At 40.7% G+C, this 14,089-nt stretch overlaps 1 protein-coding gene across 1 annotated transcript in view; it reads left to right on the top strand.

The window, feature by feature from the left end:
* The window catches only part of EDIL3 (EGF like repeats and discoidin domains 3), a 374,122-nt gene that overhangs the window by 213,092 nt on the left and 146,941 nt on the right, over positions 1 to 14,089 (top strand). The window contains exon 4 of the mRNA XM_064140587.1: positions 6,579 to 6,692. Coding sequence (XP_063996657.1) covers positions 6,579 to 6,692 — 114 coding nt within the window. The remainder of the gene's footprint in view (positions 1 to 6,578; positions 6,693 to 14,089) is intronic.

Here is a 14,089-nt window from a genome sequence, read left to right as displayed (position 1 = left end):
AGTTACTTTTTAAAATTGTTATTATAACATTTTTATAATGTGGAGTCCTTTTTCAGGACAATACAAGTTTGGCCTAGTTCTTTTCAACATCTTTACTGATGACCTGAATGAGGGGATTGAGACTACCATCAGTAAATTCATGGATAACACTGAGTTGGGAGGGAATTTAGATCTCCTGGAGGGTAGGAAGGTGCTGCAGAGGGACCTGGACAGGCTGGGTCAATGGGCTGAGGGCAGTGGTATGGGATTCAAGGGGATCAAGTGCAAGATCTTACACTTAGGCTACAATAACCCTGTGCAGCACTACAGACTGGGGGATGAGTGGCTGGAGAGTAGCCTGGAAGAGAGAGACTTAGGAGTGTTGGGTGACAACCAGCTGAACATGAGCCAACAGTGTGCCCAGGTGGCACGGAAGGCCAATGGCATAGTGTGGCCAGCAGGACCAGGAATGTAATTCTGCCACATAACGTTGAGGCCTTACCTCAAGTACTGTGTGCAGTGCTGGGCCCCTCACTTGCAAGAAGGATATTGAAGTGCTGGAGTGGGTCCAGATGAGAGTGATGAGAGCAGAGAGGAGGAACAGTCTTATAATGAGCAGCTGAGGGAGCTGGGGTTGTTCAACCTGGATAACAGGAGATTCAGGGGCGACCTTATCACTCTACGTCTACCTGAAAGGAAGCTGTAGTCAGATAGGGGTTAGGCTCTTCTCCCAGGCAACTTGTGACAGGGCAAGAGTGTGTAGTCTGAAGCTGCATCAAGGAATGTTTAGGTTGGATGTTAGGAACCACTTCCTCATGGAATGAGGATGATTAGGGGACTGGAGGGCATGGCTTTTGCGGACAGGCTGAGGGACTTGGGGCTTTTTAGTCTGGAGAAAAGAAGACTGAGAGGGGATTTGATAAATGTTTCTAAGTATCTAAAGGCTGGCCAGGAGTGGGGGGACAGGCTCTGCTCACTTGCTCCCTGTGATAGGACAAGGAACAGTGGGTGTAAGTTGCAGCACAAGAGGTTCCACCTCAACACAAGGGGGAACTATTTTGCTGTAAGGGTCACAGAGCACTGAAACAGGCTCCCCAGATAGAATGTGAGGTCTTCTTCTCTGGAGACTTTCCAGGCCTGTCTGGATGTGTTCCTCTGTGATCTGTGTTAGATAGTATTGTCCTACCTGGCAAGGGGGTTCAACTCGATGATCTCTTTGGGTCCCTTCCAACCCCTAACATCCTGTGATCCTATGGAAAGGGTGATTAGATACTGGAAAGGACTACCCAGGAAGGTGGTGGAGTCACTGTCCCTGGAGGTGTTTAAGAGAAGATGAATGTGGCACTTGGTGTCATGGTTTAGCTGCTGTGATGCTGGGTCATAGGCTGGACTTGATCTTTGAGATCTCTTCCAAACTCACTGATTCTGTGATTCTATTATTCTGTATATGTCAGGTAAATGAGGATTAATTACATTATGTTTGTGAATAATAATTACATTATGTTTGTGGCTGGAGAGCAGCCAGGAGGAAAGGGACCTGGGGGTACTGATAGATAGTAAGCTGAAGATGAGCCAGCAGTGTGCCCAGGTGGCCAAGAGAGCCAATGGCATCCTGGCCTGCATCAGGAACAGTGTGGCCAGTAGGACAAGGGAGGTTATTCTGCCCCTGTACTCAGCACTGGTCAGGCCACACCTTGAGTACTGTGTCCAGTTCTGGGCTCCTCAATTCAAGAAAGATGTTGAGGTGCTGGAGCATGTCCAGAGAAGGGCAACAAAGCTGGTGAGGGGCCTGGAACACAAATCCTATGAGGAGAGGTTGAGGGAACTGGGCCTGTTTAGCCTGGAGAAGAGGAGGCTCAGGGGTGATCTTATTACTGTCTACAACTACCTGAAGGGGCATTGTAGCCAGGTGGGGGGTGGCCTCTTCTCCCAGGTAACCAGCAATAAAACAAGGGGACACAGTCTCAAGTTGTGCCAGGGTAGGTCTAGGCTGGATATTAGGAAGAAGTTCTTCACAGAGAGAGTGATTTCCCATTGGAATGGGCTGCCCAGGGAGGTGGTGGAGGCACCGTCCCTGGGGGTCTTCAAGAAAAGACTGGATGAGGCACTTAGTGCCATGGTCTAGTTGACTGGCTAGGGCTGGGTGATAGGTTGGACTCGATGATCTTGGAGGTCTCTTCCAACCTGGTTGATTCTATGATTCTATGATTCTATGATTCTATGATATTACTAGTTTTTGCTCATATTTCATCAAATGTATACAAGATCAAAAAATATACATTCAATAAAAGAAATTAAAAAACTTAGAGTACTGCTTCATAATGATTGTCAAGTCACTATGTAATGTAGCAAAGCTTTCACTTGCACAGTTCCTGACAACACACTTCTGTTCCAGGATGCATGATGTCTGTGCTTCTAATAGAAATATGCTTAATAGCTTTCTAGCTATGGTTTGATCTTAGGAGGCAGGAAACATAAATTTAATCATCTCAAGAATAAAATGAGACCTTAGGACAGACTTTACTTCCTAATCAGCTGTCTTAGTGATTCCTGGTTCCTGCACCACTATCAAATTCAGAATCCAGTAGAAAAATCTTGAGGGATTGGGCATGGAGGGGTTGTTGACTTTTTTGGGATTGGGGCTTTTTAGATGTCTTTTTTCTTTTTTTTTTTTTTCCCCCAGCAAATTTGTACACTATTAAGAAATACAGGCATTTCTTGTGCTGGCACTTAAACCTTTTCAGGATTCCATTTCATTCAGTGTTTAAAAGTTGTTCTGTGAGGACATCTCAATTGTCTGTTACTCCCCAGCCACCTAAGTTTTAGTTATTGCGATGCATGAGATTTCTATCTGAACTACACTTCAAAATCTGACCCAGCATAACTAAGCTTAACTACAAAATCATGAGCAACCTATAACAATTTTACTTTTTATTAGCTAATTTGCACTAAAAGCACAGTCTTCTCACATAGGCTGGTTGCATAATCAGTGAATAATTCTTACCTAATGACAGGAAATTTTTGCTTAGGAGCCTTTATTGTCTTTAGAAACAACTACTCTAGAAACTCTGACATTTAATTTTTTTTTCTGCAAATTTAGTTATAATTGTGACAATATTGCAAAATTTGAAAGATAATATCTGTGATTCAGAAGAAAGAAATGTACCAGCTGATGTAAAGTTCAGTATCATATTTGGCACATCTAGGAACTTGAAGATAGTCTGACCACAATCTGCAGGAATTTCTCCTGCACATTCATTCATACATTCTGGTTAAATAATGAGTTCTAAATTAAATAACTCTACAGAACTTATGGTGATTCTATGATTTCTTTCTTTAACACAGTTCAGTTCATTATTTTTCCAGCTAAATGTCTGTTCTGGTATCAAACAAGATTCTACAATGAGCTTGTCTTTTCTTACGCATGAATTATGACATATTTGAATTGATGGGACTAAAGGTTTTGAAATTACAAAAAAAAAAAAAACAAACAAACAAAAAAAAAAAAAAACCTCTTTAGGATCCAAGTAGCAAAGACAATAATAAACACTTCCATCACTCTGCACTGATCACAGCTAATTGTTCCACTGGGATAAAGTATGAGGATTGCATTAAAAGTATCTGGTACTTAAGGTTCAGCCTGTTTTCTATCTCATCACACAGACAATACCAAACATACAGGAACACTGTGCATTTTTTCATACATATTTCAGTAGGAATGGCAAATTAGAATATTTTAAATATCTAGAGAATATATTATCTTTGCACAGGAAAGCTTTTAAGATAGTAATTTATTATCTTTATTTCACAAAGTAAGAGACAATTCATATGTTCACTTAATGTTATTTAGTTCACAGCGACTTTGATTTTTTTTTCAATACAAAATGTGTTAGTCTGCATTAAAATGATGAAAATGTAAGGTTAATAGGTTTTGCTTTAAAGAACAACTAGGGAAATGAAGAATCTTGCAAAATTTTATAAATACATATAAAGAACTTAATTTAGAATCAAGCAGGTCTGTTCTTTGGTAATTACCCATGGCAGGTTTTATTTCTCACACACTAAGGTGTCTGAGAAACACACACAGCTGAACAGAAATTCAGCTAACTCTACAAATTTTTATTAGTCCAGTGTGTGATATTTTTATAAGTAACAAATAGTAAGACATGACATATTAAAAGGAAGCTCAGAGAACAGTATATATCAATTTTAGTACAAAATTGGTATTTTTTCTGATTTGAAGAACTAGCCTCCACATTTAGCTGAAGGTCTGGCCTTGCATTCCTATTTACAGGAATGGGAAGATTATCACAGAAAGGTTGAGGTTAAACGGGACCTCTGGAGATCACCTGATCTGCATCCCCCTACTTCAGCAGAGACATCTAGAGCTTGTTGTCTAGGACTATATGAAAATGAATTTTGAGCATGTCCAGGGATGGAGACTCCACAAACACCCTGGGCAACCTGTGCCAATATTCAGTCACCCTCACAGTAAAGAGTTTCCTAATGTTAAGACAAGGGACAGTGTTTCAGTTTGTGCCCATTACCCCTTGTCCTGGCTCCATCTTCTTTACACAATCCTTTCAGGCATTTGTGTACACTGGCAGATTTCCCTCCTGACCTTCTCTTCTTTAAAGCTAGAATGCCAGCTCTTTCAGCCTCTCCTGACAGAAAGGTACTCCAGTCCTTTAACTACCTTAGTGGCCATTTGCTGGACTCTTCAGTATGTCCATGTATCTATTATTAGCAGAACACCCAGAACTGGATGCAGCATTCTAGGAATGGCCTCACCAGTGCTGAATAGAGGAGAAGGATCACCTCCTTCATCACCTCCATCACCTACCTAATGCAGCTCAGGAGTGCTTTTTCCGTAGCATTGTACTGCATTCTTATACTAAACATATTGTCCAGTAGGACATTCAGATAATTTTCCACCAACGTGTTTCCAAGCTGCTCAGATTGATAAAATGTACTCATGCATGGGGTTGTTTCTCCCCAGATGGAAAGACAGGCCTTCCTCTTGTTGAACTTCAAAATGTTCCTCCTCCAGGTTGTTGTGATCCCTCTGAATAGCAGCATAGCCATCTGCTCCACCAGCTACTCCTCCTAGTTTTCTATTGTCAGTAAATCTGGTGAGATCTCACTCCGTCCCACCATTCAGATGAATAATGAAGATGTTAAACAGAATTGTACCAGTATTGTCTCATGGGGCATATACTGCTAGTCAGTGTCCTCCACCTAGAATTCATATCATACCCTGGGCCTGATATGAAGCCCAGGTAGCTTTACAGGTAGCTTTGAGCTTACCTTACATGTATTGCACACCTAACAGATTTTTAGATTTGCAGCAATTTTGTTGGAAGAGTTGAAATCTGCTTCTGCACAAGCTTTATTGCATCAGATTTATACGTTTATGTAGCATCTTATTAGATATGTCTATATGAGCACAATCTGGGTGTGCAGCCTGGGAATAGAGGCAGATTCAGCACAACAATGAGGAGTATTTCAGTTCACAGGGCATTCCTTCCAGTGAAAGCAATTAGTTCATCTTTATTAAGTCTCTCCTTATTTGAACTTCTCTGTGTGCTATGCACGTGTGCAAATCATCAGCAACTATGTGTAAAATGAATATGTGCTAACAAATAAGGTAAAATTATAGCTTTTCTGCTTACACTGTTTAATGCATCAAGACTTCAGCTCCTTGTGAAGTTGCCATCTTCTAAACGTTTAACTGTATGCATTGATGCAGCCCATATATTCCATACAATATTTCTGCTACATACAGAATGCAGTGACAGAGATTTTTATCATCATCCTTCGTCTGTCTATTTATGATGACTGAAAACTACTATACTGCACATGAGGAAGAGAATCTGATATTATACTTGAATATCACAACACTGAAAATCAGAGGAGCATTATTCTTGCTTCAGTTGACAATGGGAAACTCAAATGAAATCAACTTTTCTGTCTTTTGTATTTAGGGAAATTCAAGTGAAATTAACTATTTTTTCTGTCTTTTGAATTTAATAAAATTTGCGAGCTTCTAGATCAAGCTATTAGTTTCAATTTGCCCATTAATTCATGCACAAAACAGAATTTTTTAGATGGTTAAACAATTTTGTCAGTTAGATGTTTAATGAATTGAGATGAATTGAGACATTCTTAACTGGCATCTCTTGATGAAGAGGTAGCTACCTTTGTTGAAGTTGCAAGGATCACTAATGATTACATCCACACAAGTAATTGAATTTGCTTGTTTAAGGGCAAGCTGTGACTTCTGCCCCTGATGTCCTCTGGAAGTTACAATGAATATGCATGAGCAGAACGTTAAACTCTGTTATGTGATGGGACATGAAAAATGTCAGTATTTATACGAAACTACCTAAATGTATATGAAATTATTTTGATGTTTACTAAAGCATGTTCTGTTTACTCACATCCTTTACTAAATATGTTTTCTAGGCAAAAGGTTGTGTGCGTTCTGGTATCAATTGTATAAATATATTGTGGTTTAGGACTTTAAAACATGTGCTTATTGCTTTTACAATTTATTTATCTTTGCTTAATCTTAACATTATCTTGTGTGCTCCCTGCAGATGTAAATGAATGTGAAGCTGAACCCTGCAAGAATGGTGGAATCTGTACGGATCTTGTTGCCAACTATTCCTGCGAATGTCCAGGTGAATTTATGGGAAAAAACTGCCAACAGAGTAAGTACCACATGCTCTGATATTTATTTTGTAATTAAAAAAAAAAAAAAAAAAAAAGGTATTTTCACTTGCAGAAACTCCTTTGGAATAATATGGAAATATTTCCCTAGTCTACTGTAATGGAGGGATAATTAATTGATTGCAAGATGGTATTTTAAAAAATAATATTGTTTATTAATTTTGATATTCAAAATTCTCACCATCCCTGAACACTAATTTTAATAGTAGTCAAGTTCTTCTGCAACAGTTATGGAAACATTATACAAAGCAATACTATATGATCTAGAACATTCAAGAAGTAACTAGCAGCGATATAACACTAGTTCAACTGGAAGAGAAGGTTCTTGCAGTCAATATACCACTTGCGATCAATATACTGCTTGCCTACTAAATCGACTCAGGAAGCCCCTTTCTGTTTGTGGCAGAAGGCAACTGGTGAATTACAGAGAAGTTTTAACTGTTTACTCACAAAACTTATCTCTCATCTCACAGGGCTAGTTGCAGCTTCAAACAGTACCTGAACACTTGCAGAGGGTTCTATTGGTGTCTTGTCAGCTGCTAAGGCTTCTAATTCTTTCCAGGCTTCACAGGGTGCTGAGGAAAGGAGGCAGACTGTCTCTGAACTGGTCCTGATTTCTCCAGACAATCTGTGTGTCCAAGACTTCCCATCTTGGCAGGAGACTTCCAGGTGTAGACAGGATGCCTGGCGATGTGCAATCTCAGTACAATGTCATGTTGGCTATGCAGGCCAATCACGTGGAGGCATTTAGAGCCTGTCCTGGTAAACTTGAAGCAGGCAGTTTCCAGGCAGTGCAGCAGAGCGAGCTGCATAATGCTGCAGAAGGCAATGGCAGAATCACTGCCAGAGGCAGAAAGCAATGACACTGGTCAGGCCACACCTTGAGTACTGTGTCCAGTTCTGGGCCCCTCAATTCAAGAAAGATGTTGAGGTGCTGGAACATGTCCAGAGAAGGGCAACAAAGCTGGTGAGGGGCCTGGAGCACAAATCCTATGAGGAGAGGCTGAGGGAGCTGGAGTTGTTTAGCCTGGAGAAGAGGAGGCTCAGGGGTGATCTTATTACTGTCTACAACTACCTGAAGGGGCATTGTAGCCAGGTGGGGGGTGGCCTCTTCTCCCAGGTAACCAGCAATAGAACAAGGGGACACAGTCTCAAGTTGTGCCAGGGTAGGTCTAGGCTGGATGTTAGAAGGAAGCTCTTGCCAGAGAGAGTGATTGGCATTGGAATGGGCTGCCGAGGGAGGTGGTGGAGGCATCGTCCCCGGGGGTCTTCAAGAAAAGACTGGATGAGGCACTTAGTGCCATGGTCTAGTTGATTGGATAGAGCTGGGTGCTAGGTTGGAGTGGATGATCTTGGAGGTCTCTTCCAACCTGGTTGATTCTATGATTCTAAGATTCTATGACAGCAGCAGGCAGTAGCAGGCATGAATACAAAGGCAGAGCATGTTGTGTTACCTGTTCATTTCTTTTTATCAATACAGCCCAAGACTAATGGGACTTTGGACACAGATTAGCCATTCAGAATGTTAGTTAGGTGAGCTTGACCATATTAAATGAAGCCATATGCTTGCTTTAACCAAATTTGTGAAAAACATAGGCCTTGCATGAGACAGACATGAGCCAAATGTGTTTACCACAGGATGCAAACAGGAGCAAAACAACTCTGGGCAAGACGTATGTGGTGGAGGGGCAGTAGCCCCAAAACTAAGGCTTTTCTATTCCTCTACTTGCCCAGACATGTTCTTCTGCTAGGACCCACAAGGCAGCAAACAAATTGTGTAACACACACATGCCCAGCCTGTGTGCCCCTGAGATCTGGGCAGGTAATCCCCTATTGGGAGGGTCCAGGCATGTCTCTACTGCCTATTGGGGCAAGGTTTGGCTTACGGCCAGCCTAATTGGTCATTTTAGATGCCCAACAAGCCATGAATCTTGGCCCCAGAGCCTATAAAGAGGGGTGCAAAGCAGCACCACGTGGTCAGATGTTCAGTCCTGTTCAGTCCAATCAGACGGTCCAGACTGTTTACCAGTTCAGATGATTAGAGCACATAGACTCAGCTCTGATCCACAGCAGCATCCTGCTGCCCTGACCCGCTTGCATTGGCCAAGACACAGGATCAGGCCTTGCTCACTTGCAAGCATTACAGAGGCTTAGATCTCATGCATTGATCTCAAGGCACAGCCAAGCTATCTGCCAGCCCTCTGAGAAGCAGAGCACATTCATGCCTGCACCATACGTATATGGGGAGCCGAGAGACCCCCTGCCTAAAGCCTAGAGCTATCTTGAATCATCTGCGGAGTTAAATCTCCCTGCAGCACAGCATAAATACTACTTTCCAGCTATCCTGTAACTCTGGAAAGACCCAGAGCTCAGCAGACCCTCAGACAGTCTGCAAACCTGCAAATGCAGCTTGCTAACTGCCAGACCATGTCAGAAGCAACATGGACAAATCCTTCTCCTGTACCTGGAATCCTGCCAGCTGATCATCCCTGGACACGGCATCTAGAAGCAACAGCTCTGAGGCAGAGGTCACCCCAGGAGAAAAGGTTAGAGAAAATTCTATTTACCCCAGAGACTGGGAAGACTGGGAAAACTTTATCATCCCTTGCAAGCCGGGACAGACTCCACCTTCAAGACCCAATACTGGGCACACGCTGAGACAGATTCCCGGGAGGGTGATTTAATGATTAATACTCAAGAGCAACACATCCTGAACAAGCTTTAATTCCTTTGTAATATAACTTATCTCTATCTGAGGAGCACACATAGTTTCAGCCCTTGCTGGGCAAACACTAGAGCTGTTAAGAGGCATTAAACCTAAGAAATCTTTCTCTCTGTCAATAATTGTTGATAATTTGATATTTCCATTTAATAATCAATCCCTGTAAATATATCCCAAAGCTATTTTCATAAACTTGCAAACGAACTTGGATTTCATAGTGCTTGGAGTGGTGTAAATTTGTAAATATTAATTTTAATAATTAATTTTATAAAAAAATCAAAACCGCCTCAAATTAATTTCTCACCTCCCCCTGACAGGGGAGGAATAGAGAAACCTCTCCACAACAGCAGAATCCTTAGACTCAGTGGCTCCACGTTCTTTATTCTCTTTCCCGTAATTGCTTCTCCCCAAAACAGAGTGAGCTGCAAAACATATCTGGGCAAGCCAGGACATGTTCAAGCCTATTTTGACCTATTCAGGCCTACCACGACATCTACAAATATACATTCTCAAAATAATTATCTTACCTTAAGTGACCAAGTATGTCATGCATTCAAGTAAAGCCTCTGGAAACATTCACAAAATTATTATCTGAGAGTATGTTGTGGAGGCAGGAATTAATGTGTGGCTGAGTCAGGAATTTAATACAAAAATAGTTATTTTATTTTCCCAAAAACCCATCCCCAAAACTATATATACAAAGATTAATTTAGTTTAATTAGCAGATTCAGTCGCATGAGAATTATCTACAGGGATACCATCAATAATCTGACTATTTTGGAAGTCAGAAGTTGGAAAAGGCTTTAGCTATTAATTAATAGCGGTTTTCTTACTAATAAAGTTGAGCCAAAATAACTCGCAGTCAGGCTTCCTTGCTCCCGGTCTGGTCTGCCTCTGTCATTCTCTTTTCAGCAGTCGCAGGTGGATCGTTAAGAGTCGTTAAGCTCTTACAAATGTGTCAATGGGGAAGCAATCCTTTTGAAGCTTTCTATATTCAGCTTAGGGGAAAGGGAGTGGGGATGGGGGGGTGGGGGGGAAGTCTCAGGCAAGCATGAAATCCAAGGTGGGAACCCCCAAAGGCATACCCTCACTAGACAAAGGGCAGAGTTACCACACCTTAGCCGCGAAAGCGCACAGCCAATCCCAGCCAGATCCCAGCGCGGGCACTGCATAGGGCACTCCTCGTGTGGGCAGGACCCCTTTGCTCACCCCCTTCACGCCTGCAGGGCAGGCGAGGGGGGGGAACCAGGCGGCTTTCCCCCTCCCATTCTCAAGCCACGGAGAGAGAGGAATTCAGAGGTACACAGGACTTCCAGGATAGAGTCAAACAAGAAGGGACCACATAATGTAAAGTGGCAAAATAGAAAATCTGATTCAGACTTGAGGCATCCTGTCTTCAAGAGTAGTTATTAGCAGATACCAACAAGTGTAAAAGCAGGAGTAAAACATATGTAACTTTCTGACATGACTCTAGCTTCTGAAGGCTGAAACACTGGTCTGCAAAGAAGTCATTAGCAGAATTCCACCAGGCCCTGTCCTCACACAATAGTAACATAGCAGTAAAATTATGAATCTACTATACAGGTCTCATTCCTAAAATCGTTACTACAAATTCTTCATGTGTGAATGTCAGTATACCTTAACAGTTAATAACATTGTATGGAAGAAAGCCTGTGTGGTTTAGTGGAATGGATGCTAATTTTAGTGGAAAGGATGCTAATATAATGTTGTTGTGCAAAAAAAGCTAACACCACCATCCCCCCCAAAAAAAAAAAAAAAAAAGAAAAAGAAAAGACAAATGTAAAATACTACAAAGTTAAGGTATGTCAAGCTTGGCACCTTAAGGAGTGAAAAAAATCCAAGTATTTGCCTGTTAGCATTTGTAGTATTAGATACTACATGCAAAACGGATGAAATACTGAAGTCATTCACATTCTACATGAAATACTGAAGTCATCCACATTCTATAAAAGGAGTTCTAGTTCAAAGAGGGTACTTTATATGTAGCAGGAAAACAACATAAAAAAAAAAATTGCAAGCTGAATACCAAATAAATGAAATTACAAAGCAGAAAAATATAATTCATTTTTCTGAGTTCACATTCTGGATGCATGGGGATGAATGGAGAAGGAAACAACATGGACAAATAGCATGAAGTGGTAAGCTAATCAATTTTTTGGGTAGCCTTCTTGAGTTCCCAAATTTGTATCTGCAACAAGCAAAATATTTGAGACATTCGACATAACATGTATAAAATTCAAGAAACTTTACAGGCCTGTGTGGCTACTTGAAAGAATTTGTTAAAACATGAACACCTGTTAAAGTAACCTGTGAAATTTGCCAGTGAATCACTTAATGTATTTCCTTGCGTCCTACCTGAAGGGAGGTTGTAGCCAGGTGGGGGTTGGTCTCTTCTCCCAGACACCAGCAATAGAACAAGGGGACACAGTCTCAAGTTGTGCCAGGGTAGGTCTAGGCTGGATGTTAGAAGGAAGCTCTTGCCAGAGAGAGTGATTGGCATTGGAATGGGCTGCCCAGGGAGGTGGTGGAGTCTCCACCCCTGGAGGTGCTCAAGAAAAGACTGGATGAGGCACTTAGTGCCATGATCCAGTTGATTTGATAAGGCTGGGTGCTAGGTTGGACTGGCCGATCTTGGAGGTCTCTTCCAACCTGGTTGATTCTATGATTCTATGATTCTTACAAGGTTCTATTGAATTGCTATTTGGAATTCTACCAGGAATCTCATCCATGCCTTCAGAGTTTATCCCGTCTGCTTTTTCGGCTGCGTCATTAACATTGCTTGTATTAGAGTTCACATAAAACCAATCTCCTCTTCTGCTAGAGATGTAGTAGTCAAAGCTATTACTTGAAGTGGTTATTGTATTTTCTGGATCATCATCTGTTATTTCTTTTTTTTTTTTCTTTTTTCTTTGTATAGGTGTCTATGTAATTATACACATAAGTGAACTTAAATTTCCAGTATTTTGAAATAGTGAAAGAATTCTGTTGAAAGTAGTAACAAATTGCAAAACATTTTACGTAGAGTCTTTTGTTCTGGGTCATGTTTTGGAGATTTACACTGGTAAACCAATCACCTAGTAAAATGTTTTTTTCTGAAAGATGCTTCTGTAGACAAATGCTGACACTTGTGACCCAGGACTCCAGAGAAGAGAGCCCTATTATCTGAAAGGATAGTTCTGTTGAGTGTAAAAGAGTTTTAATAATTATTTTGTCTCTATATAACAGTGAAATTGCTTTGGCTTAGAAATCAAAGACAATGAGTTTGAAAATGTCCTTTGCAATAATTAGTATTTTGTCAGCTGCAATGTGTGTACAGGCTGTCAAGGTTGTTCAGCCTTGAGAAGTCTCTAGAGAGGCCTTAGAGCACCTTTTCCAGTACTTCAAGAAGGCCTACAGTAAAGATGAGGAGATATTTTTTATCAGGTAGTGTAGTGACAGGGGGAGAAGCAATGTTTTCAAACTGAAGTGGAGTAGATTTAGGTTAGATACTAATAAGGAATTACTTACTGTAAAGGTAGTGAGGCACCAGCACAGCCTGTCAAGAGAATGTCTGCTCACTGAAGTGTTCAAGGCTATGTTGGATGGGACTTTGAGGAGTGTGGTCTAGTGGAAAGTGTCCCTGCCCATGTCAGGGGCTTTGGTAATAGATGATCTTTAAGAGCCCTTCTATAGTTCAAACCATTCCACAATTCTGTGATCCTGTCGTGCCTCAGAGGGGGTGGCATGGCAATGCAGTGGTAAAAAGCTTCTGTACTGTTTCTTGGAAAGCAGTGTCATGGGAGGAGCGTGAAATCAGAGATGCTTTGAGGATGTTAGAAAAGTTAATATATTACTCGAATCAGTAATTAGAAAATGCTACACAACACAGATATTTGAACACTTCCATTATATAACTCTACACTCACATTATTCAGATAAGGTTTGAAGAGTTATTAATAAGTAATAGATAATTAAGGATGGCCATAATGTTTGTACTGACTGTAATCATTGAACTATCCCAGTTCAGAAAAGTCAACACATTCTCCAGGTACTGCAGCACAATTCACAGTTTTTAGTATTCACCTGTTTTTGAGCTAGCTTTAGCACAGTGAGCATTAAAATGGTACCTATAGCTGCTCTTGCAAGTATCCTTTTTTAATGAGAAGTTTAGTTATGTCATCATACCTAATTATGTAATTACAACTAGTAATTACACATTCTAATTGCACCATTAGAGTCTTACACATATTTACAGTAATCATATAATTAAATACTGTTATACTAATTATGTAAATTACTGACTGCTGTCTCAGAAATACCTCACAAAGCTCAAAGATTGCTAATCCACATCACAGAATATAAGCAATATCCTAGATTGAGACTGAAAAGGCAAAAATACATTATGTAGTCTGTTTTTCTGACATTGTAAGTTTGTTTTCCAGGATGCATTTTCTGATAGTGCATCTAGTTTGATATATCCTAAATACCACTGCTTTGTAATAATGACTCATCACATTCATCAGCTTGAAGTAGTTTATGTCAGAATGTTTCTTTATATTTCTCCAACTAGGTTTTTTCTCACTCTCTTTTTGCATTCCACCATTTAATTTCACCATAGTTAGCCTCTCTTAGCTGATCTCCTAAATAATTTTATTC

Source organism: Pogoniulus pusillus, chromosome Z (assembly GCF_015220805.1).
Source record: "Pogoniulus pusillus isolate bPogPus1 chromosome Z, bPogPus1.pri, whole genome shotgun sequence".
In the NCBI taxonomy this organism is placed as follows: Eukaryota; Metazoa; Chordata; class Aves; order Piciformes; family Lybiidae; genus Pogoniulus; species Pogoniulus pusillus.
This window is presented reverse-complemented; position numbering and strand designations above follow the sequence as displayed.